Source organism: Rhinoraja longicauda, chromosome 32 (assembly GCF_053455715.1).
Source record: "Rhinoraja longicauda isolate Sanriku21f chromosome 32, sRhiLon1.1, whole genome shotgun sequence".
Lineage (NCBI taxonomy): Eukaryota > Metazoa > Chordata > Chondrichthyes > Rajiformes > Arhynchobatidae > Rhinoraja > Rhinoraja longicauda.
The window spans coordinates 23,325,710-23,352,113 of NC_135984.1; the positions used below are offsets into that span (position 1 = coordinate 23,325,710).

The 26,404-nt window shown below is 47.6% G+C and overlaps 1 protein-coding gene across 1 annotated transcript in view; it reads right to left on the reverse strand.

Annotated features, from left to right (window-relative positions):
- Positions 1-18,825: 18,825 nt before the first annotated feature.
- vsig10l2 (V-set and immunoglobulin domain containing 10 like 2) overlaps positions 18,826-26,404 on the reverse strand; it is a 64,957-nt gene continuing 57,378 nt past the window's right edge. The window contains exons 12-15 of the mRNA XM_078426625.1: positions 25,899-26,021; positions 24,125-24,149; positions 20,511-20,638; positions 18,826-18,938 (exon numbers count right to left, since the gene is read on the reverse strand). Coding sequence (XP_078282751.1) covers positions 18,826-18,938; positions 20,511-20,638; positions 24,125-24,149; positions 25,899-26,021 — 389 coding nt within the window. The remainder of the gene's footprint in view (positions 18,939-20,510; positions 20,639-24,124; positions 24,150-25,898; positions 26,022-26,404) is intronic.

Below are 26,404 nucleotides of genomic sequence, written 5' to 3' on the forward strand. Positions count from 1 at the left end.
AGCTATCAGCCTGATGTCCGTCCGGCGTCTGTCCTCAGCTTGTCATCTCCATCTTTCCTGGGTCCTTTGATCCAACGTCTCTCTCAGTCACCGGCCGTGAAGTGAGAGACTTTTCATTCGGTGAGGAGGCCGAGCCAGCTCAGCGGACCTTTCACCGTCCGGCGCGGCCTGGAATAGGCCGCGGGAATTTCACCGCCCAGCGGGGGCTTCAATGTCGGGAACCACGACCACCCCGACGTGGCAACTCCAACAGCCTGACCTCGGGTCAAGACGGCAGGGGAAGAGAAAAGACATTGTGGCCTTCCATCACAGTGAGGAGGGACTGGAGGAGACTCACAGTGATGGATGTTTCTTTTTGTTTGGTGTTAGTTGTGATTGTATGTGTTATTGCATTTTTATTGATTATTCTTATTGGTCTTATTGTTCAACTGCGGGAAATGTTTCATTTCACTGCACATTTATGTGTATGTGACAAATAAACGACTATTGACTATTGACTATTGACTATTGAGAATGACCTTACAAGGGGACATTGTAAAGAAGCAAGGAAGCCATTCCCTTGTAAAGAATGCCCTTTGGAGATTTGGAGGGAAAAGGGAAACATGATCTCAAATCAGTTGCTAAGCGATGTGCAAGGTTCGTGGCTGGAGTTGGTCTTGGAACATTAATTCATCCATTAAAATCGTTGAAAACGTTAGCGACGCAGTGGTGCTGGTTTCCGGCAGGCACGGTGATGGACGCCCCACACATCTCTGTCCCCCATACAGCTGGCCAGCTACTCTGTGGTCTCTACACATGCGTCTACCATCAACGTCGTCAGCATGGTCTTGTTTGGTCGTTCTGGGTTCGGTCTTCCACGGGTGGGTTCCCACAGCACAACCTTGTTTGCTGGTGTTTCTGGGCGGCGGTGGCAATGACCAGCGAGCCTCATCCTTCTCCACCTGATCTTCTCGGTCGGAGGTGGAATCTCCCCGTAGAGCTGGCCGTTGGTGGTGCGGTCCCTCCAACTGACATTTTGAACTTTTCTGAGCATTTGGGTGTAGACACCATCAAGAGACTTGGACAGTGCTTGAGTGAGAGTCCACACCTCACACCCATACAATAATATTGCCTCTACAGTTGCCTGGAAGAATCTTGGAACACGGATGGATGAACAAGGGTCTGAAAGTGGGTCTTGACCTGAAACGTCACCTATTCCTTTTCTCCAGAGATGCTGCCTGACCCGCTGAGTTACTCCAGCATCTTGTGTCTAACTTCTGGATGAACATTGTTACTGATGAAGCCTGCATTTAGTTCTTCACTAGAATGTTACAATGATTAATGGGCCCCAATGTACAGTTAACTCTGGAATCCAAATATTCCTCTGCACCCACAAGGCTGTGCAAGAATAGTACGGATGCCAATGACTTGTTTAGTCATTGTTGTTCTGTGGCCCAGGGCTAAAGCCTCACTCTCCCGAGAAAAGGTGTTGCAAACCAAATGAGTCTTTGGGTTGGAGATGTGGGGTAGGTGCTTGGCTATCATGGGCCGGTGGATGGTTCAGAGGCCTGGACATTCTACTGCATGGGGGGTGTAGGGAGCTTGGGGTTGGGTGGTAGAAACTGGGAACTGCAGATGCCAGTTCACAAAGTGCTGGAGTAACTCAGCGGGTCAGGCAACATCTCTAGAGAACATGGATAGGTGACCCTTTGGTAGGAAAAAAAACTGCAGATGCAGATGCTGGTTTAAATCGAAGGTAGACACAAAATGGTGGAGTAACTCAGCGGGTCAGGCAGCATCTCGGGAGAGATGGAACGGGTGACGTTTCGGGTCGAGACCCTTCTTGTTGCAACTAGCAGACTGCCAATGGTGTGGGGGAGCTGAGCTGTGTGTTAAATACAGACACAAATACTGGAGTAACTCAGCGGATCAGGCAACATCTCTGGAGAAAATGGCTCGGTGACATTTCAGGTCAGGATCCATCTTCAGGCTGCAGAAGTTTGGAGACGCAGTCTGAAGAAGGGTCCCGACCTGAAACCTCACGGATCCATTTTCTCCAGAGGTGCTGCCGAACCAGCAGAGTTACTCCACCATTTTGTGTCTATCTATCTCTGGTATAAACCAGAATCTGCTGTTCCTTTTCTATTCCACCTGATATTGGCCCTGGTGTGTCGGGAGTGGACACGCAAGTGGGATAACAAAGAACCAGTGTGAACGGGTGATTGACGGTTGGCATGGGCTTGGTGGGCCAAAGGGCCAGCTTGCATGCTTCATCTCTAAACTAAATTAAACTGTCAAAAAGGGTTAGAGTTAGGGCTATTTTTTAAACAGCAAGTCCTTGTCCTAGGTACTCCTGCAGGTGGAAACGTCCTGCCCACATCCGCCCTGTCAGGATCTTAAATATATTTAGCCCCCTTTCACTCTTCTGAATTCCAGTGGATACGAGTTGAGCCTGTCCAACCTATCCCCATAAGACAGCCACATTGAGTAAACTTCCTCTGAACTGCTTCCAATGAATTGATATCCTTCCATTAATCGAGAGACTAATACTGTGTACAGTCTTTCAGGTGTGGTGTCACCAAAATGATATAAAAATGAAGCATTACCTCCTTACTTTGTTTTCAGTTTAGTTTAGTTTAGTTTAGTTTAGTTAGTTAAGTTTACTTTAGTTTAGTTTAATTTCGTTTCGAGATACAGCACGGAAACAGGCCCTTCGGCCCACCGTGTCCGTGCTGACAAGCAATCCCAGTGTATCAACACTAGGGACGATTTACATTCATACCAAGCCAATTTACCTGCATACCTGTACGCCTTTGGAGTGTGGGAGGAAACCGAAGATCTCGGAGAAAACCCACGCAGGTCACGGGGAGAACGTACAAACTCCGTACAGACGGCGCCCGTAGTCGGGGTCGAACCTGAGTCTCCGGCGCTGCATTCGCTGTAAGGCAGCAACTCTACCGCTGCGCCACCGTGCCGCCATAGAAGGAATAGGTGAAGATAGAAGGAATGGGTGAAGTTTCGGGTTGAGATTGTGTTTCTATCTTCTATGTAGACAATGTCTACAGAACTGCCTCATCAACTTTCTTGGTTACTTCTTCAGAAAACTCAATCCAATTTGTGAGACACATTTCCCAAGCACAAAACCATAATGTCTTCACATAATCAACTCCTGCCTTTGATATGTATACCTTATCCTTTAGAATCCTTTGCAGTAATGTTCCTACCACGGATGCACTGGTCTATGGTTCCCATGGTTTTCTTAGCCGTCCTTCTTAACTGGAGGCCCCACATTAGCCACCCTCCAGTCTTATAAAAAAGGAATCGCTGTTGGTGTCTATCTTTATCAAAGAGTCCTCGTACCTTTTTCCCCTTTACCTTCCGCTAACTGTTTTATTGTGTCAATACACTGTGAGAGGTTGACGTTGTACTGCACCAGTCTGCAGGTAGTGGTTGGGCCGATAGAGGCCAAACCCTAGGAATTCTATGGGACTTTGCCTGCTCAAACACCCTCATCCAAGGCATTGGGTGGTGAAGCCATTGGTGATTTACCCTTGTAAAAATCAGACCGGCCTCCTGACAACAAAAATATTCTGGGAATAGCCAGGGAGAGAACTAAAACCAGTATCCACAGGAGTGAGAATATTGGCATTTGAATGTCTTGGCTGTTTAGAAACCTCTGTTTTGTTCTTTTTGAACGTTACTCAAGCAGGAATCTTGGATTGCCAATGGTTTTTATCTGATTTTATTTTTCACCAGTCCCGCAGACAATTCCTGGAAACTCAACCTTATACCAATTGCATGGAACAAGTTCAAATTATCAGCTCTTAATAATAATCCGAAGCAGATAATGGACTGGGCAGAATGAGACTTGGTTTCCACTGACAGACATCAACAGCCAAGTCTTTCATACACCAATCCAACCAAATGATATCAGTCCAACCAACTAGCAGTCCAACCAACATCTCAGTCCAACCAACTAACTACCAGTCCAATCAACTAACTACCAGTCCAACCAACTACCAGTCCAAATAACTGCCTACCAGTCCAACCAACTAACTACCAGTCCAACCAACTAACTACCAGTCCAACTAACCACCAGCCCAACTAACTACCAGTCCAACCAACTAACTACCATTCCAACCAACTAACTACCAGTCCAACCAACTAACTACCAGTCCAACCAACTAATTACCAGTCCATCCAACTACCAGTCCAATCAACTATCAGTCCAACCAACTAACTACCAGTCCAACCAACTACAAGTCCAACCAACTATCAGTCCAACCAACTGCCAGTCCAACTAACTACTAGTCCAATTAACTACTAGTCCAAACAACTGCCTACCAGACCAACCACCTAACTACCAGTCCAGCCAACTACCAGTGCAACCAATTACCAGTCCAAACAACTGACTTCATGTCCAACCAAATAACCACCAGTCCAATTAATTGCCAATCCAACTAACTACCAGTCCAACCAACTGACTACCGGTTTAACCAACTGACTACCAATCAAACCAGTTGACTACCTGTCCAACCAACTAACTATCAGTCCTGTGCTCAAAGGAACTGCAGATGCTGGTTTAAACTGAAGATTGACACAAAATGCTGGAGTAACTCAGTGGGTCAGACAGCATCTCTGGAGGAAAGGAATGGGTGAGCTAACCATCAGTCCTTTCAGAAGGTACCCTTTATAAGAAGGAAGAAACATCCAATTTGTGTTCCTTGTCACTAACTAGCAACCCAACCATCTGCCAATCCAACTGACTACCAGTCCAACCGACTGACTACCAATCAAACCAATGTTAACCAGCCTATGTTAGTCTAGACCTACCCTTGTTTGCTTTGCCAGCATTTGCTCATAGGGGTGGAGTATTACTTTTATACAACCATGTTTTTTTTCGATTAACACATGTATCAAGCCAAAGGAATTGTTTCTAATTTTAAACCTTTAATGGGGTGATGGCTGTGGTAACTCAATGTTTTGGTGGGCTTGGTCGCTGCTTGCCAACTACAAACACAATCTGTGACCTGCCAGTGGATGCGTGCCTCACTGATGCTGCTGTGCCACCACTCACGCAAGCAATCAATGAGTCGATGAAGGTGCAGGATCTTGCTACGGAACTGAATCCAGTCTCAAACATTGGCCGCAATGTTTTGCAGCAATCTTTCCAGAGTTAGTGTGAAACAGGTCAGGCCATTCCTGGGCGATGCACTCCACCTGGTGGCAACTTCTCGAATTACAGCCAGATGGAACTGTATCAAGCAAATAGACAGAGCTCAAAACTAACCGTGAATCCCTGAAAATAAATGTACAGAATACTCCAAAATATAATTTAGGTTCATTGACACAGCTGGCAGGACTCAAGAGTTAGTTGGTTGGACATGGAGTCAGCTGGTTTGATTGGTAGTCAGTCGGTTAGACTGGTAGTCGGTTGGATTGGCAGATGGTTGGGCTGCTAGTTAGTGACACGGAACACAAATTGGATTTTTCTTCCTTCTTACAAAGGGTGCCTTCTGAAATTCATTGTGTAACCCTCCTGACTTTGAGTGAGAACGTTGCAGGTTCAAATCCTGTAAACTGGCCTCCAACTTTAGCCTCTACCTGTCAGTCTGAAGAAGGGTCCCGACCTGAAACACCATCTATCCATGATCTCCAGAGATGCTGCCTGACCCACTGGTCCACTAGATAGAGTGGATGTGAAGAGGATGTTTCCTCTAATGAGAACAGCCCCAGAATAAAAGAACCTACCTTTGGAATGGAGATGAGGAAGAATTTCTTCAGCCAGAGGGTGGTGAATCTGTAGAATTCATTGTGAGGTGGAGGCCAGATCATTGGGTATTTTTAAAACGGACATTGATGGGCTCTCGATTAGGAAGGTTGTCAAAGGATACGGGGAGAAGGCAGGACAACCTCAGGTGTCCGAGGTTATGGGGAGAAGGCAGGAGACTGGGGTTAGGAGGGAGAGATAGAGATAGATAGATTGAATGGCGGAGTAGACTTGATGGGCCGAATGGCCTAATTCTACTTCTTTTCCTTATGACCTTAAGAATGGGGTTAAGAGGGAAAAATAGATTTGCCATGATCGAAGGGCAGAGCAGATGGGCCGAATGGCCTAATTCTGCTCCTACTTCTTATGAATCATGTAAGTTACTCCAGCACTATATGTTGGGTTTTTTTGTAAACCGACATCTGCAGTTCCATGTATGTCCTCTATCACTATATAGTGTTTGACTGAGGACGTGAGAGGTGCACACCCCAGTTGCCCTGAGCTCCTGCCTGCTGCCCCGGCCACTGGCCACTGAACAGCCCACCGTGTGATGGAGAGCAGTGGGATTTTCCTCAGATCCTTGGATGGAACTTACCACCCATTCAATGTCAGCAAAACGCAGTACCAGTTGCCACCTCAGTGCTGGTTGTAAATCTTGCTGCACATGCAGAACATAGACTAGCATGACACAGGGGATCTTATAGAAACTTACAACATTCTTAAGGGGTTGGACAGGCTAGATGCAGGAAGATTGTTCCCGATGTTGGGGAAGTCCAGAACAAGGGGTCACAGTTTAAGGATAAGGGGGAAGTCTTTTAGGACCGAGATGAGAACGTTTTTTTTCACACAGAGAGTGGTGAGTCTGTGGAATTATCTGCCACAGAAGGTAGTTGAGGCCAGTTCATTGGCTATATTTAAGAGGGAGTTAGATGTGGCCCTTGTGGCTAAAGGGATCAGGGGGTACGGGGAGAAGCAGGTACGGGATACTGAGTTGGACGATCAGCCATGATCATATTGAATGGCGGTGCAGGCTCGAAGGGCCGAATGGCCTACTCCTGCACCTATTTTCTATGTTTCTATGATTCTAGGAACAGGCCCTTCGGCCCACAGTGCCCATGCTGAACATGTTGCCCAATTAAACAAATGTCCTCTGCCTGCACGTGATCCATGTCCCTCCACACCCGTGCATCTGTCAAAGAGCCTCTTAAATGCCGCAAATGCCTGCACCACCACCCCTGGCAGTGGTCCAGGCACCCACCACCCTCTGTGTAAAAAAGCTTGTCCTCCACCTCTCCTTTAAAATGTGCCCCTTTCACTTTAAAGCTCTTACCCTCCAGTCTTTGACATTTCCACCTTCGGTCTCTCTTTCTCTCTTTCCCCCTCTCTCGGTCTCTCTCTTTTCCCTCCCTCTCTCTTTCTCTCTCTCTCTCTCTCTCTCTCTCTCTCTCTCTCTCTCTCTCTCTCTCTCTCTCTCTCTCTCTCTCTCTCTCTCTCTCTCTCTCTCTCTCTCTCTCTCTCTCTCTCTCTCTCTCTCTCTCTCTCTCTCTCTCTCCATGAGATCAACTCATCCACTCTGACTCAGCCGAGTGGAACGTGAACCTTTGCCAGACCGTCTGGGTGGTGAATGTATGCAGCAAGCGACCATTGGGACAGCCTGTTATTGGGGAGTGGGGCCTGATTGCCAGGGTGTTGGCTGCACCATTTCCAGCCATCCATCTGGAGAGCATCAGGAAGGAGAAAGAGATCGTGCCCATTGGAATTGCATCTGGAAGCTGTTGCCTTTCCTGGCCATTTCATGGTCTCTGTTCTAAATTAAACCCAGTCTTGCTGCATTCATGCACGATAAACACCATTACATCAGCCACGTACCAAAAGATGGCCTGGCCAAACAATCAGGCGTATGTACAGTGACAGGAACATGAGAAGTTAGGGTGGGAGCCTGTCATGGGACTGTTTAATCATGCTCTCCATTCACCAAGTTCATGACTAATCGACCCCAGCACCACATTCTCGCTGATTCCTTCGATTCCCTTCGTCCTCAGACATCTACTCACCTGCATTTTTGATTGAACTCAATTTCTGAAGTTCCACAGTCTAGGTGAAGAATTACAAAGATTTGCCACCTTCTGCTTAAAGAAATCACTCCTCGCCTCAGTTGAACTGCTGCACAGTGGGGCAACTAGTCGAGCTGCTGCCTTACCCGGGCATGATCCCCTCTTCACCCGCACTCTGTGTGTGGAGTTTGCACGTTCTCGCTAGGACCGTGGGGGTTTCCTCCGGGTGCTCCGGTTTCCTTCCACATCCCAAAGTGGTGAATGGTTTGTAGGTTAGGCCTCTGTGAACTGCCCCCAGTGTGCAGGGAGTGGATGAGAAAGAGGGATAGCATAGAAGTAGTGTGAATGGGCGATCGATGGTCGGCGTGGAATCGGTGGGCTGAAGGGCCTGTTGCCATACTGTACCTCGAAACCAAACTAAACTAAACTAAATAGCCCGCAGCTGATTTTGAAAAGGGGTCCCCCTGTTCTGGACTCGTCAGCCAAAGGTGGAATCCCCCCTATTTTCAACCTGTGGGGTCCTATAAAACCTAATTTTCAATGAGATTTCCTCTCACTCTTCTTAAGTCCCAGAGAGTGCAGCCCCCATCTGTTCAATCTCCCCTCTTAGAGCAAACCCACCATCCATGGAAGCCGTCCAGTGACTTTGTGCTGAATCCTGTATGGCAAATATGCAAAGAGAGAGACACTTCACACAACACTCCACGTGCAGACTGCACCAAAGCTCTACACAAGTGCAGCACGAATTCCTCTCTCCTGCACTCCAAGCCTCTCGGAAACACAAGAGGCCACAGATGCTGGAATCTTGAGCAAAACACAAACTCTCTGCAAAACCTTGGGTACGCAAAGCACAGAATACCAGCGTAACTTGTCATACACGACCATCAAGCATCATTCAACTGCTGGAGGAACTCAGCGGATCAGGCAGCATTTCCTAGTTTAGTGTCGTTTAGAGATACAGTGTGGAAATCGGCCCTTCGGCCCACCGACTCCACGCGACCAACGAGGAAATCTCATCGGTCACCTGTGTAGGGTGGTGTTAATGTGCGGGGATCACTGGGCAGCATGGACTTTGTGGGCCGAAGGACCTGTTTCTGCGCTGTATCTCTAAACTAAACTAAAACTAACATTTGCCTCTCTAATCCCTTGCTGCACCTGGATGTTGGCTTTCAGTGCCTGCTGTAAATGGACATTCAGGTCTCTCCGAACATCATTATCCAAGTATCTCACCATTTAAAAAATATTTGGTTTTGCTTTGGTGGACAATTTCTGATTTCTTGTCAGAACGGCACTTTGTGATTATGGACTGAAGTCCCTGTTTCCCTGTTATAGCTCCAAACGAAACATGACCACTGGGCTAACAGTTTTGTTCCCAGCTGTGATCAGGCAACTGAACCATCCTATCAACAACTAGAGAGTGGTCCTGACCTCCCATCTGCCTCATTGGAGACCCTCGCACTATCTTTAATCTGACTTTACTGGACTCTATCTTGCATTAAATGTTATTCCCTTAATAATAATAATAATAATAATTATAATAATAATAATAATAATAATAATAATAATAATAATAATAATAATAATAATAATAATAATAATAATAATAATAATAATAATAATAATAATAATAATAATAATAATAATAATAATAATAATAATAATAATAATAATAATAATAATAATAATAAATTAAACTAAAACAACAAGAAGATCTTGCATTGAAGCCTGCTCATGGTTTAGTTTAGTTTAGTTCTTGAGTTTAGAGATACTGTGCAGAAACAGGCCCTTCGGCCCATCGAGTCCGCGCCGACCAGCGATCAATGTACACCAACACTATCCTACACATACAATTTTACCAAACCCAATTAACCTACAAAGCTGTACGCCTTTGGAATGTGGGAGGAAACCGGAGCACCCGGAGAAAACCCACACAGGTCACGGTGAGAACGTACAAACTCCGTAAAGTCAGAACCCGTGGTCAGGATCGAATCCGGGTCTCTGGCGCTGTAAGGCAGCAACTCTACCGTGGTGTCGTGGGCGTGACCGTGAGGAGTCTTCAATGAATCGTAGCGGATCTCAGCGCGTCGTGGAAACATTTTCCAGATAGAAATCTCTCGGTGACAGCTGGCTTGTCGCCAGGTATCGTAGCTTATTGCGGGCGCTGTCTGTCGCACGCTGTCCCCAGGTTTGCCAGGTTGTCGCAGATGCATTTAGAAGCACGTAATATTAAATTAAGAAAAGGCATTTGAAGATACCAGAAGATAGTTTTGTTTAACCAATTTATTTACCGTCAGGACATTTGACAGGTAAATTGGAGGCGGCAGTTTGACGGTCAGGTGAGCGTGGGAATTTTGCGATGTTTCCGAAGACGGTGTAATCTCTAAGCCAGGTGCTAGTTTCACAAAAAAAGTGACTTGTATCGACCTGACTCGGCATTGTCGTGGTCATTGTTGTGGTCATTGTCGTGGTCATTGTCGTGGTCATTGTCGTGGTCATTGTCGTGGTCATTGTTGTTGGGTAAAAGACAATTTCAGCGATCTGCTACGACTTTGACAGTCGCCGGCAGTCACATTAAAGATCGCGTAACTTGGACAGGCCCTTTACTCTCTTGTACCAGACTGTTATAAACACTGTTGCCTGGTGATAATCGAGCAGGAATCTCTGATAACCATGGCACTAATGTGAAGAGGGTGCCAAATGTTGCTTCCCCTCCCCCTGGCTTGTGGAAGTGATTACATGGATAATGGCGAAGATAAATGATTATCAGTGAGACGCAGGTGTACGCCCGCCAGACGTCTTGGAATGTGCAGGAGAGTGTCTGGAAATGATGTTCTATGCAGGCATCTGTGTGTTTGACCATGAATACAGCGGTGGAATAGAGAAAGTACATTCCTGACTACAGGGAACATATTAAAGTGTGACAGGCAAACATATGTGAGCACTCTGCAGTGACCTTTCCCTGGTTAAAGCTCGTCTGAAGATATTACGGTGATCCCTCTTTGATGGGAAGACTGTCAATAGTTCTGCCACATGAGACTGTCTCACGGAGAGAGTTGTGATCAATGCCATGGACTCTGACCCTGTTCTCCACTTCCCTCAGAGATAGTGTAGGAAAATAACTGCAGATGCTGGTACAAATCGAAGGTGTCACAAAAAGCTGGAGTAACTCAGCGGTTAATTTTTTTAGATTTTTTAGATTTTGACATACAGCGCGGAAACAGGCCCTTCGGCCCACCGGGTCCGCGCCACCCAGCGATCCCCGCACACTAACACTATCCTACACACACACGGGACAATTTTTACATTTGCCCAGCCAATTAACCTACAAACCTGCACGTCTTTGGAGTGTGGGAGGAAACCGAAGATCTCGGAGAAAACCCACGCAGGTCACGGGGAGAACGTACAAACTCCGTACAGACGGCGCCCGTAGTCGGGATCGAACCTGAGTCTCCGGCGCTGCATTCGCTGTAAGGCAGCAACTCTACCGCTGCGCCACCGTGCCGCCCTAATGGGTGATACTTCGGGTCGAGACCAGTCTGAAGAAGGGAAAGGGTTGGCAACTTCCTCACTCCCAAATGCAGGACAAGGTGGCGCCACCGCCCCGCGCCCCACGTGACCTCACCCAGCCAGCGGCCATGTGCTCCCGGCTCGGGCGGGCGCCATTGGTGGAGCGGGAGCACGTGGCCCGCCGGCTGGGTGAGGTCTCGTGGGTCGCAGGGCGATGACGTCACCCTTTGTCCCTTATTTGGGGAGTGAGGAAGTTGGCAACCCTACTAATACGGGACATGGGTGGTCCCGTACGGGACAAACTAATTCAGCCCAAAATACGGGATGTCCCGGCTAATACGGGACAATTGGCGACCCTACCCAGAGATAAAGATCTGGCACGGTGGCACAGCGTTACTGCTGCCTTACAGCGCCAGAGAACCGGGTTCGATCCTGACCACGGGTGCTGTCTGTAAGGAGTTTGCAGGTTCTCCCTGTTACCGCGTGGGTTTTCACTGGATGCTCTGGTTTTCTCCCACATTCCAAAGGTTTTTTTTAGTTTTGAGATACAACGCGGAATCAGGCCCTTCGGCCCACCAGGTCTGCGCCGGCCGGCCGGCAATCCTCGGACACTAACACGATCCTATACACACTAGGGACAATTTACAATTTGACCAAGCCAATTAACCTACAAACCCGTACATCCTTGGAGTGTGGAAAGGAACCGAAGATCTCGGAGGAAAACCCACGCTGTCACGGGAAGAATGTAAAACTCCCTACTTACGGCACCCGTAGTTGGGATCGAACTCAGGTCTCTGGCGCTGTAAACGCTGTAAGGCAGCAACTCTCGGCCAAAGTGCCACCCTTTAGGTTTACGTGGGTTAATTGGCTTTTGTAAATTGGTAATTGTCCCCAGTGTGTAAGATTAAACTAGTGTATGGTTGGTCATTGGTCGGCGTGGACTCGGTGGACCGAAGGACTTGGTTCCACGCTGCATCACGAAAACTAAAACTTAGAAACGAAGAGACGCAGAGTCGGTGAGATGAGAGCTCCATGCCATGCTCTGACTTTGCAGGTAAATCACAAGAAATGCTTCAGCGAAGCAGGTACATCCCACAAACACTCCCAATGCACAAACCGCAGGATCCAGCATCTCCTCCCCTGAACTAGAGTGCCTAGTTCCCTACACAAGGGAGACTTTAGACTGTATGAAAACCTTTCCCCGAAGGTTCCTATTAAATCTTTCCCCATCTCACCTTAAACCTATGTCCTCTGCATCTTTATTCCCCTACTCTGGGTAAAAGACTCAGAGTTCATCGACCCGATCTCTCCCCCTCGTGATCTTACACACCTCTATAAGATCACCCTTCATCCTCCTGCCCTCCAAGGAATAAAGTCCCAGTCTGCCCAACCTCTCCCTATAGCTCAGGTCCACAAATTCTGGCAACATCATCGTAAATATAATCTCCACAATCTTTCCAGCTTAACAACATCATTCCTATATCGGTGTGACAGAAGACAGTAGTCCAAATACAGCCTCATCAACTGTAACATGGAATGTTTCCAATCAGCAATGATGTGGAGCTTTTCAATACTTCATTGAGTCAATGATAATATAGATGGGAATGGTGGTCTCCTGGGACTTCTGCATTCTTTCTTCTGCATTAAAATTAGAAACAGAGGGTGAGGGATTATCTGTCAATGATGCTACCAATGTGTAGCTACGAAAGTGGTGAAGCCAAACTTGAAAGAGGTCACATAATCAGCATAAAATCCAAACTGACAGCTTTATGAAAGGCAGGTCATGCAAAGATTTTTCTAAACTCTTTGAGGTCACAACACACTTGGGAAGTTTTGTGGAACTTGACTTGCATCAAACCCTTGCCAAGGCTTTTGTCATGAGGTGTGTCTGATGGGGAATCTCTCGTGGGGCCCACGACTGAATTGTCGATTTGATTAATTGGCAAAAATGGGAAACAGAGGGAAAGTGTTGGCGCTAATTGGGAAATGATGGGCAGCAAGTCCCGTGAATCATTCTGTTCTGAGCAGCAGTTAGTGGGATTGGAGGTGTTTATGTATATATTTTTTAATTGAGGTGGCACTGCATGGTAGCACAACAGTAGAGATGCTGCCTTACAGCATTTATGTCACCAGAGACCCGGGTTCTGTATAGAGTGCATATGTTCTCCCCGTGACCTGCGTGGCTTTTCTCCAAGATCTTCGCAGCACGGTGGCGCAGCGGTAGAGTTGCTGCCTTACAGCGAATGCAGCACCGGAGACTCAGGTTCGATCCTGACTATGGGCGCCATCTGTACGGAGTTTGTACATTCTCCCCATGACCTGCGTGGGTTTTCTCCGAGATCTTCGGTTTCCTCCCACACTCCAAAGATGTACAGGTATGTAGGTTAATTGACTGGGTAAATGTAAAAATTGTCCCTAGTGTGTGTAGGATAGTGTTAATGTGCGGGGATCGCTGGGCGGTGTGGACTCAGTGGGCCGAAGGGCCTGTTTCCGTGCTGTATCTCTAAACTAAACTAAACTAAACTAAAGTGTGAAGTATTGAAAATGGTGAGCGAAAAGGGGCCATGAAGGTAAATAATGTTCATGGTAAGTTATTTTGGTCAGGAATGTTCTTCCTGAAAGTGGCAGGATGAAGACTCAGTAATACCGGCCCACCACCCCGATTTTCCGGCACTCTTTGGTTCCAGAACCTTTCTGGACGATCCATTTTGTAGAACCAACAGAGGTCACAGCCTCTGAGAGTGGTCTAAAGTTTCCAGAGCGGTCCAACTCAACCGCCAAGCAGCCAAGATACCAGCCCACAAAGTCGGCCACAGAGCCTGGCCATGGGAATAAACCTGCCGGCTCCGGCCAAGAAAATAAGAACAGAAAATACTGCAAAATAGGCCAGTTGTACAGGGCCCTAGTGAGACCGCACCTGGAGTACTGCGTGCAGTTTTGGTCTTCAAACTTGAGGAAGGACATTCTTGCTATTGAGGGCGTTCAGCGTAGGTTCATCAGGTTAATTCCCGGAATGGCGGGACTGTCGTACGTTGAAAGACTGGAGCGACTGGGCTTGTATACTCTGGAATTTAGAAGGATGAGAGGGGATCTTATTGAAACATATAAGATAATTAAGGGATTGGACACGCTAGAGGCAGGAAACATGTTCCCCATTTTGGGGGAGTCCCGAACCAGGGGCCACAGTTTAAGAATAAGGGGTAGGCAATTTAGAACGGGGATGAGGAAAAACTTTGTCACTCAGAGAGTTGTGAAGCTGTGGAATTCTCTGCCTCAGAAGGCAGTGGAGGCCAATTCTCTGGATGCATTCAAGAGAGAGTTAGATAGAGCTCTTAATGATAGCGGAGTCAGGGGGTATAGGGAGAAGGCAGGAACTGGGTACTGATTGTGCATGATCAGCCATGATCACGGTGAATGGCGGTGCTGGCTCGAAGGGCCGAATGGCCTCCTCCTGCACCTATTGTCTATTATCAATCGTCTTTACATGAACCATGATGGTGAGAAAATAAAAGAGAAACTTCTGCCCCTTCTGTCTCTGTTATTTCCTGCCACTCTTTGCTCACAGAAGAGTAACAAAAAAGTAATGACAAATAACACACAGACCTATTTTGCTAAATAATTTATTCAGTTTGTTTGAGTGGTGTTTGGTTACATATTCAATGGTGAACCGTCAACGGTGAGTGTAAAGGTAACAGTGTCTTATTTTATTCAGAGAGCAAGCTGTACGCCTGAGGATGAGATTCAGAGACAATGAATACCTGAGAGGAGTCATAGAGTCGTGGAGTCATAGATTGATGCAGCGTGGAAACAGCGCCTTCGCCCCTACACGCCCACACCGGCCAACAATGTCCCAGCTACACTAGTCCCACTTGCTTGCGCTTGGCCCATAACCCTCCAAACCTGTCCTATCCATGTCCCTGTCCAACTGTTTCTTAACCGGTGGTCTCAAGACATTCACCAGAGGTTAAGGGACCACCTGGTACAGGATTTTCAAAGTCATCCCAGTAGTGAGCTTCCCTGCAACAACGACCCGGTGATGCCGCCAAGACACCAAGAGCCGTTAAGGCGATGATAAGACTACGTATTATAGTGTAATAAAATGACTGCAGGTGCTGGTACAAATCGAAGGTATTTATTCACAAAATGCTGGAGTAACTCAGCAGGTCAGGCAGCATCTCGGGAGAGAAGGAATGGGCGACGTTTCGGGTTGAGACCCTTCTTCAGACTGATTATAGTATTATAGTAGGAACTTGACAACTGAAGGGCACAAGACGGTGCCAGAAACTAGGCGCCTCTTTGTCTACTGCCTCGGTGCAGTCTACTATTCCTTTAATCGTTGCAGTTTTGTAATTATTTATCATTGCGCTCATGTACAGTATGAATTTACTGATTGTGTGCAGATTGGGTGGAGTCTGCACATATTTAGGTTTAGGTTTATTATTGTCGTGTGTGTTGAGGTTAGGGTTGCCAACTTCCTCACTCCCAAATAAGGGACAAAGGGTGACGTCACCGCTCCAAGCCCCACGTGACCTCACCCAGCCAGCGGCCACGTGCTCCCGCTCCACCAATGGCGGCCGCCATTGGTGGAGCGGGAGCACGTGGACGCTGCCTGGGTGAGATCACGTGGGGCGAGGGGCGGTGACGTCACCCTTTGTCCCTTATTTGGGAGTGAGGAAGTTGGCAACCCTACTAATACGGGACAAGGGCGGTCCCGTACGGGACAAACCAATTTAGCCCAAAATACGGGACAGTTGGCGACCCTGACTGAGGTACAGTGAAAAGCTTTGTACTGCACGCTATTAAAACAGATCAGATAATACTAGACTTAAGTCTAGTATTTGAGTCTGAAGAAGGGTCTCGACCCGAAACGTCGCCCATTCCTTCTCTCCTGAGATGCTGCCTGACCTGCTGAGTTACTCCAGCATTTTGTGAATAAACACCTTCGATTTGTACCAGCATCTGCAGTTATTTTCCTGCACTAGACTTAAGTACAATCAAGTCAAAGTACAACAGGTAGAGCAAAGGCTAAGATAGAAAGTGCAGAATATAGTTCTCAGCATTCTAGCGCATCAGTTCTATAAACACAGTCCAATGTTCACAATGGGGTAGAGGTGACCGGTTCAGGTCACTCGCTTGGGAAAGGAGCTTGATAACAGAGGGGCAGAAGCTGTTCCTGAGTCTGTTCCTTGCGTGCTTTCAAGCTTCTGTACCTTCCGTCAGATGAAGCAGGGAAGAAGAAGGAATGGCCGGGGGTGGGTCTTTGATTATGTTAGCTGCTTTGATGAGACAGCGAGGTGTGGATGGGGTCAAGGATGGGAAGTGGGGCCAGTGCGGTGGGCTGGGCGAGATCCACCGCTCTCTCCAATGACTGTGGTCTTCGGCAAGATGTGTCGCAACCTGACAGGATGCTTCCTGTGGTGCATCTGCGGAAGTGTCCCCTGCAACCCTGTGGGTTTCCTCTGGGCGTTCAGGCTTCCTCCCACATCCCAAAGAGGCCCAAGTTGGTGGGTTAATTGGGTCTCGGGGGACCCAGGTTCGATCCTGGCAACAGGTGCTGTCTGTGTGGGACTTGCACGTTCTCCCCGTTACCGCACACAGTAGGTTTTCTCCGGGTATATTGATAGGAATGTTACTGCTGTGCCACTGCCCCTCCCTGATTATTCCATTATTATTCCAGTAATGTTTTACCTTGCAAGGCTACCAATAGCAAAGCTGGGTGTCCGCAAGGAAATGATGTCTGGCACAAACCATCATGGGAATCAGATGTCAACAAAGATGACAAAGATGACTGGCACAGCGGTAGAGTTGCTGCCTTACAGTGAATGCAGCGCCGGAGACTCAGGTTCGATCCTGACTATGGGCGCCGTCTGTATGGAGTTTGTACGTTCTCCCCGTGACCTGCGTGGGTTTTCTCAGAGATCTTCGGTTTCCTCCCACACTCCAAAGACGTACAGGTATGTAGGTTAATTGGCTGGGCAAATGTAAAAATTGTCCCTAGTGGGTGTAGGATAGTGTTAGTGTGTGGGGATCGCTGGGCTGCGCGGACCCGGTGGGCCGAAGGGCCTGTTTCTGCGCTGTATCTCTATATCTAAAAATCTAAAAATCTAAAATCCTACTAGAAGCAGTGGGGGCAGCAAGCAAGGTGTCTCCTGGGGAATGTACAAGGAACAGAATGGGAGGGTGGTGAGCAGATTAGAGATGGCCCTGCACTCCTGATCAAAATAGCAAGCCGGGAAATTCTCCCCCAATTTAGTATCAGTTTTAGTTTCAGAGAGACTGCATGGATACGGGCCATTCAACCCACCAAGTCCATGCCGACCAGCGACCACCCATTCACTAGTTCTATCCTACACATCAGGGACAACTTCCAGAAGCCAATCGACCTGCAAACCGAAGGTGGACACACAATGCTGGAGTAACTCAGCGGGACAGGCAGCATCTCTGGAGAGACGGAGTGGGTGACGTATCGTGTGTGGAGACCCTTCTTCAGACCGATGTCAGGGGAGGGGGCGAGAGGAAGATAGGATGTAGTCGGAGATGGGAAGACCGGTGGGAGAACTGGGAAGGGGGAGGGGATGGAGAGGGAAAGCAGGGACTATCTGAAGTGTTTTCTTTGGCCTACAAACCTACACGTCTTTGGAATGCGGGAGGAAACCGGAGCACCTGGGGAAAACCCACGCAGTCACAGGGAGAAGGTAGAAACTCCACCCAGGCAGCACCTGAGATGAGGATTGACCCGGGTCTCCGGCGTTGCGAAGCAGCAACTGTGCCACTGTGGTGCAGTAAAGGACAGACGATTGTAATTCTTTCCAATGGCCAGGCAGCACTTGAACAGAAACAATTGAACTCACATGGTGTTTACTTTATTTAGATTTAGAGATACAGCGCAGAAACAGGCCCTTCGAACCACCAGGTCCGCCCCGCCCAGCGATCCCCGCACACTAACACTATCCTACACCCACTAGGGACAATTTTTACATTTGCCCAGCCAATTAACCTACAAACCTGCACGTCTTTGGAGTGTGGGAGGAAACCGAAGATCTCGGAGAAAACCCACGCAGGTCACGGGGAGAACATACAAACTCCGTACAGACGGCGCCCGTAGTTGGGATCGAACCTGAGTCTCCGGCGCTGCATTCGCTGTAAGGCAGCAACACTACAGCTGCGCCACCGTGCCGTTGGTTTATGTGTATTGTTTTCAAATTAGTCGAGCAATGAACTATTAAGGTAGACGCAAAATGCTGGAGTAACTCAGCGGGTCAGGCAGCATCTCGGGAGGGAAGGAATGGGTGACGTTTCGGGTCGAGGCCCTTCTTCAGACTGACCTTCTCGACGCGAAACGTCACCCATTCCTTCTCTCCCGAGATGCTGCCTGACCCGCTGAGTTACTCCAGCATTTTGTGTCTACCTTCGATTTGAACCAGCATCTGCAGTTCTTTCCTACACAATGAACCATTAAGACTTTATGAAGGTTGGATGGGGAAGGGACTCCAGCGGTGGCTTCATCTCCAGGCCTCAGGAGGCGGGTGGCTCAGTTACTGCAGCCTCGGCCTGCTCGTCACTGACTGAAGGCTCGACGGTCGCCTCTGTGGTTCCTGCCTCCTCTCCCGCACCTCCGGGACTGGACTCTGCAGGTTCAGAGTAAAACCGTTAACACATTCTCCCCTCTCCCACCAGGGAAGAAGTCCGGACGTTTGCAAACACATATTCCCAGATTCAGGGATAGATCTGGAAATGAGGCCAACAACCTTCCGGAGAAATTTCAGCCGAAAGCCCGTCCTCTGATAAATTGCTGGGTCACTCTTTGGAAGATTGGGTGAGATATTGTAAAATAATGCAACTTTCCAGAAAACGTATTAACTCTGGGCTTCTGGATTATGATCAATGTCTCTCGATGGAAACATGCACCATTTTCCCAACAGCAACCAGAGGATAATTCTCCATGATGAAGGGATATTGCTTTGATCGTCTTTCAGAGGGGGTCTGCTTCTCAGCAGGCATAACAGAGAGTGTCTGACAAGGGTCTGAGAGATGGTGTTACAGACTTTCCCCACACAGGTTAATTCCCGGAATGGCGGGACTGTCATATGTTGAAAGACTGGAGCGACTAGGTTTGTATACACTGGAATTTAGAAGGATGAGAGGGAATCTTATCAAAACGTATAAGATTATTAAGGGGTTGGACATGTTAGAGGCAGGAAACATGTTCCCAATGTTGGGGGAGTCCAGAACCAGGGGCCACAGTTTAAGAATAAGGGGTAGGCCATTTAGAACGGAGATGAGGAAAAACTTTTTTAGTCAGAGAGTTGTGAATCTGTGGAATTCTCTGCCTCAGAGGGCAGTGGAGGCCAATTCTCTGAATACATTCAAGAGAGAGCTAGATAGAGCTCTTAAGGATAGCGGAGTCAGGGGGTATGGGGAGAAGGCAGGAACGGGGTACTGATTGAGAATGATCAGCCATGATCACATTGAATGGCGGTGCTGGCTTGAAGGGCCGAATGGCCTACTCCTGCACCTATTGTCTATTGTCTATAGAGCTAGATAGGAGCTGAGACACAGGAAACTACAGTTTCTGCGATTATCAGCAATACACAAAGTACTGGAGGAACTCAACGGGTCAGGCAGCATCTGGGGAAGGAATGAACAGACAATGCCTGACCGGACCCTTCTTCAGACTAAAGGAGGGCTCTGATCCAAAACTCTGTCTGCCCATTCCCTCCTCAGACACTGTCTGACCCGTTGAGCTTCTCCAGTACTTTAGTTTAGTTTAGAGACAGAGTGTGGAACCAGGCCCTTCAATCCACCGAGCCCACACCGACCAGCAATTAGTACACACATTCTACCCTACCACGAAGGACAATTTAAGGAAGCCAATTGAGCCACAAACACGCACGTCTTTGGGATGTGGGAGGAAACTGGAGAACCCGAAGGAAACCCGCACAGTCATAGGGAGGACATGCAAACTCCTCACAGACAGCGCCCGAGGTCAGGATCGAACCCGGGTCCCTGGTGTTTGGAGGCAGCAACTCTACCGCTGCGTCACTGTGCTGCCCAAAGCACATGTGTTTTAGAAAGGAGCTACGTTGGAGAGGAGTCAACCCAGGCCAGGCTCCAGATATCAGTCGCCCATTTCTCATGCCGAGAACCGATGGGACAAAAGGACACGAAGAAGGAGATAGAAAATCCATCTGATACCTCACCTTCCGTCTGTTCCCTGCTGGCGTCAGCTTCGTCTGCCTCGGAGGGCAATGCGGCCTCAGCATCTTCCCCCTCGGATGGCAACGCAGCCTCAGCATCTTCCGGCAGGTTAATCTGCTCCTGCAGTTCACTGGGAGGTTGGTGCAAAGCAAGGTGGGATGTTTTTGAGAGTTAAGACCTTCTCTATTCATTGCCAACATTTCAACGCAGCGTCAAGCACATAAAGACCCATGCAGAGTACCAGCCTTCCCTTCAACTTTAAAATAGTTACATTGGCACAATGCTTCTCCTTTAATCATATCTGTGATTTGTATAAAATCTTTATAGACCTCTTTTATAGGTCTATGTTGAAAGACTGGAGCGACTAGGCTGGAATTTAGAAGGATGAGAGGGGATCTTATCGAAACATATAAGATTATTAAGGGGTTGGACACGTTAGAGGCAGGAAACATGTTCCCAATGTTGGGGGAGTCCAGAATAATGGGCCACAGTTTAAGAATAAGGGGTAGGCCATTTAGAACTGAGATGAGGAAAAAAAAATTCAGTCAGAGAGTTGTGAATCTGTGGAATTCTCTGCCTCAGAAGGCAGTGGAGGCCAATTCTCTGAATGCATTCAAGAGAGAGCTAGATAGAGCTCTTAAGGATAGCGGAGTCAGGGGGTATGGGGAGAAGGCAGGAACGGGGTACTGATTGAGAATGATCAGTCATGATCACATTGAATGGCGGTGCTGGCTCGAAGGGCCGAATGGCCTCCTCCTGCACCTACTGTCTATTGTCTATTGTCTATTGTGCCAATCCGATATCATGGAGTGATAGTTCTAGAAACATGCAGCAGAGAATCAGACCCTTTAGCTCATCATGTCCATGCTGACCGTTAAGTACAAGAAGATAGACACAGAAATGCTGGAGTAACTCAGCGGGACAGGCAGCAGCTCTGGAGAGAAGGAATGGGTGACGTTTCGGGTCGAGACCCTTCTTTAGACAGAGATGCTGCCAGCCCCGCTGAGTTACTCCAGCCTTTTGTGTCTATCTTCGGTTTAAACCAGCACCTGCAGTTCCTTCCGACACACCTGATCATTAAGTACAGGTAGTCTACCATAATGACATCACGCTGGCGAAGTTTTTTTATTGTAGTACGCATGTCAAAATAAACTTATACCAGATTGCCACTTTATTCCCCAATGAAGCTCTACTCTTTCCCAGGTTACTGTTTTGTCCTTGGTCAGTTTTGGTCAGTTTTGATCAGTCTGAAGAAGGGTCTCGACATGGAACGTCACCCATTCCTTCTCTCCAGAGATGCTGCCTGACCCGCTGAGTTACTCCAGTAATTTGTGTCTCCGTACCGTTTTGTCCTGACTGTACTTATAAAATGCTTTGGGATTTTCCTTAATCTTATCCGCAAGTGACATTTCATACTCCCTCAATGACCCATTTCTTTTAAAAATTCTCCGTACTATTTCTATACATCTAAAGAGCTTTCTCAGTTTTCAGTTCTGTAGATATACAGCACAAGATTTTATTTTCTTCCTTCAGCTCTCACTATCTCTTGATGTCCACATGTCCCTTGGGCTTGGGCTTGCTGTCCACACCTTTCACCTTTATGGAAACACATTGGCCCTGAACTCTATGATTGGTCTTTCCTGGGCTTTATCTTGCACTAAACGTTATTCACGTTATTCCCTTTGTCATGTATCTGCACACTGTGGACGGCTCGATTGTAATCGTGTATTGTATTTCCGCTGACAGGTTAGCACGCAACAAAAGCTTTTCGCTGTACCTCGGTACAGGTGACAATGAACTGAGCTAAGCTCTAATAATATTTCAGTTTTGGATAGCTCCAGATTGGTGGATGTGGACCAATCTTCAGCCATCTGTTCCCAGTCAACTGCTGTCAGGTTTTATCTTCCGATTCACTGGAATTTAGAAGGATGAGAGGAGATCTTATCGAAATGTATAAGATTATTAAGGGGTTGGACACGTTAGAGGCAGGAAACATGTTCCCAATGTTGGGGGAGTCCAGAACAAGGGGCCACAGTTTAAGAATATGGGGTGGGCCATTTAGAACTGAGATGAGGAAAAACTTTTTCAGTCAGAGAGTTGTGAATCTGTGGAATTCTCTGCCTCAGAAGGCAGTGGAGGCCAATTCTCTGAATGCATTCACGAGAGAGCTGGATAGAGCTCTTAAGGATAGCGGAGTCAGGGGGTATGGGGAGAGGGCAGGAACGGGGTACTGATTGAGAATGATCAGCCATGATCACATTGAATGGCAGTGCTGGCTCGAAGGGCCGAATGGCCTCCTCCTGCACCTATTGTCTATTGTCTATTGATATTGCAACTTAATTCGGGATTTCTGGTAAATTCAATCGTTTTCCGTAATCACCGTGAATTCCACTATAGCCACTATCTAAAAAACGGCATTTCAACATTCAACATCCAGCAACATTCCTTAGGATTAGGTCCAGTGTTGCCCCTTCCCGACAAAGATCGTCAACAACCAGCTCAAAAAGCTCTCTTAGAAAACACATTGTAAAAACTCCCTGGAACATTTTCCTGCAACAAAATCTTTGATATTGAGCAGGCAAACATTGATATTGAGCAGGCAATCTCTTCGGCCACTGCAAGCAAAGAGGGGGGAGCTCTCGACGGTACATGATGGTGAACCGTCCCACCGTACCATTTAGCAGAACAGAACAATCAGCACCTCAGCCACAAGTGGTCACTGGAAAATCATCCTGCTGGGATAATAGCAAGGATTAAAGGGTTAAGCGGGAACAGGTGGTTTAAATGTGGTGGCTTATCGTCCATTGATTGTGGCGGACTGAAGGGTCATTCACTGAGTGGGGGTTTAATAGAGTGAATAAAATGTAATGTCCCACCGAGAGGGAACACACAACGAAGAAAACCAGGAGCAGCTGGATCAGGAGTGGAATACAGAGGGACTCATTTCACACAGACTGAGAATTATCCCTAAATAGAGATTGTGGGATACTGAAGGATAATAGAAGTCCTCAAGAGAAATCTGAGCTTTGAGTCACACCCAGAGAGAGTCATGAACAGATCTATGCAGACCAGCCAGAAGAGCTGAATACTCGATTAATTTGGTTTAGTTTAGTTTATTGTCACGTGTACTGAGTGAGGTACAGTGATAAGCTTGTGTTACGTCCTATCCGGTCAACAGAAAGACAATACATGATTACAATCGAGCCATTTACAGTGTATAAATACATGATAAGAGAATAACGTTTTGTGCAAGGGTCACCAAAGAGATAGATAGTATTTCAGCACTGCGTTCTGGTTGTGGTAGGATGATTCAGTTGACTGATAACAGCTGGGAAGAAACTGTCCCTGAATCTGGAGATGTGCGTTTTCACACTTTTGCCTGATGGGAGAGGGGAGAAGAGGGAGTGGCCAGGGTGTGACCTGCCCTTGATTGTGCTGCTGGCCTTGCCGAGGCAGCATGAGGTGTAAATGGAGTCAATGGATTGTGTGATGGTCTGGGCTGTGTCCACAATTCGCTGCAATTTCTTGAAGTCTTGGATGGAGCTGTTCCCAAACCAAGCTGTGATGCATTGTGGAAGTCTAGCACTCCAAGGCACATGTAAGGTGACGTACTTACTGTTGAAACAGCAGGTCATGTAACCCTAGGGGGAAGAGATAATCAACCATTAAAATGTATCAACTGTCTCAATATTTTCCATTAATTATTTAAGGGAACACTGTTGGCATGCAAAGATCTTATAACAAACTGATTTCATTTAATTCAATGTGCTTTAGATGTGTAAAGTGTTCGGGCTGCAATTGTAGAGAAGACAGCAGCTGCTTCTGAAGTTAATGGTCAATATTATGGACCATGTTAAACCTAGCCATTTGGATTAATACTGGCTTGCACATGAAAATGTATCATTTCCAAACAGATCTTTCTTTCTCTCAATCATTGCCCTCCATCGAACCAGGCGCAGTGGTAGAGTTGCTGCCTTTGAGCGTCAGGGACATGGGTTCAATCCTGATTACGGCCGTTGTCTGTATGGAAGTTGTACGTTCCCCTTGTGACCTCTTGTTTTCCTCCGGGTGCTCCGGTTTCCTCCCGCACTCCAAACACGTGCAGGTTTGCAGTTTAATTGGCTTCAGTAAAATTGTAAATTGTCCCTAGTTTGTAGGATAGTGCTGGTGTATGGGGTGATCGCTGAACACATGATAATAATAATAAATCAATACCATTATCAATACCATCAACCACCCATCCACACGAATCCCATATTAATTCCCTTGTCTTTGTTCTCTTCCCATTCCCATCATGATTCTAGCATGCACCTACACACCAGGGGCAATTTACAGACGCCAATTAAACTATAAACCCACATGTCCTGGTGATGTGGAAGGAAACCAGTGCACCCAGAGGAAACCCACGTGGTCACAGGGAGAACGTACAAACTCCACACAGACAGCGCCTGAAGTCAGAATCGAACCCGGATTTCATATTTTATTTTATTTTTTCATATTTCAGATACAGCGCGGAAACAGGCCTTTTCGGCCCACCGGGTCCGCGCCGCCCAGCGATCCCCGCACATTAACCCTATCCTACACACACTAGGGACAATTTTTACATTTGCCCAGCCAATTAACCTACATACCTGTACGTCTTTGGAGTGTGGGAGGAAACCGAAGATCTCGGAGAAAACCCACGCAGATCACGGGGAGAACGTACAAACTCCGTATAGACAGCGCCCGTAGTCAGGATCGAACCTGAGTCTCCGGCGCTGCATTCGCTGTTAGGCAGCAACTCTACCGCTGCGCCACCGTGCCGTCTCTGGCACTGTGAGACAGCAGCTCTACCACTGTGGAGCCCAATGGTTCTATGAGCTGCTCCACCTGCCAGTCTATTACCAGTGGTTCTATTAGCTGCACCACCATGCTGCAAACTGGTCTCCCCCCCCCCCCCCCCCCACGCATCAATTCATCAAGTGGCATTGATTGTTGCATATGGGAATCATCAAAGTTTACTTTAGTTTAGTTTAGAGATACAGCGCGGAAACAGGCCCTTCGGCCCACTGAGTCCGCACCAACCAGCGATCCCTGCACATTAACACAATCCTACACACACTAGGAATAATTTACATTAACAATCCTACACACACTAGGAATAATTTACATTCATACCAAGCCAATTAACCTACATTTGTACGTCTTTGGAGTGCGGGAGGAAACCGAAGATCTCGGCGAAAACCCACGCAGGTCATGGGGAGAACGTACAAACTCCGTACAGACAGCGCCCATAGTCAGGATCGAACCCGGGTCTCTGGCGCTGTACGGCAGCAAGTCTACCACTGCGCCACCGCGCCGCCCTGAGTTCTGTCAGTAATTTATGTGCGAGCAGGATGTTAGTCACTTACATGGAACGTTTTCACGGTTCCGTACGACGTACCGAAACACCAACGCGGTCCCAGCAACGGCAACCAGCATCCCGACCACGGCAGCCCCGATCACCGCCGGCAAAGCACTGAACGGTGGGTCAGCTGAACGATAGCCAGGAACAAGAGCAACAATTCAGCATCGCCCTTCCAATCCACACAGTGATCTCGGTTCAGTCAAACATCAACAGCAAGCTTAAAATTCAACTCAACCAAATAAAATTATGTCATAAGTTCATCAGTGACAGGAGCAGAATTAGGCCCATCGAGTCTACTCCGCCATTCAATCATGGCTGGTCTACCTCTCCCTCCTAACCCCATTCTCCTGCTTTCTCCCCATAACCCCCGGCACCCGTACTAAACAAGATCTATAAAAATATCCATTGATGGCGTCCACAGGCTTCTGTGGCAATTTCCTCTGCAATTTCAACAAAACATCTCTTGGGCAATTTTAGATCCCTAGAGGAGAGATGAAAGGTAACAAGGGG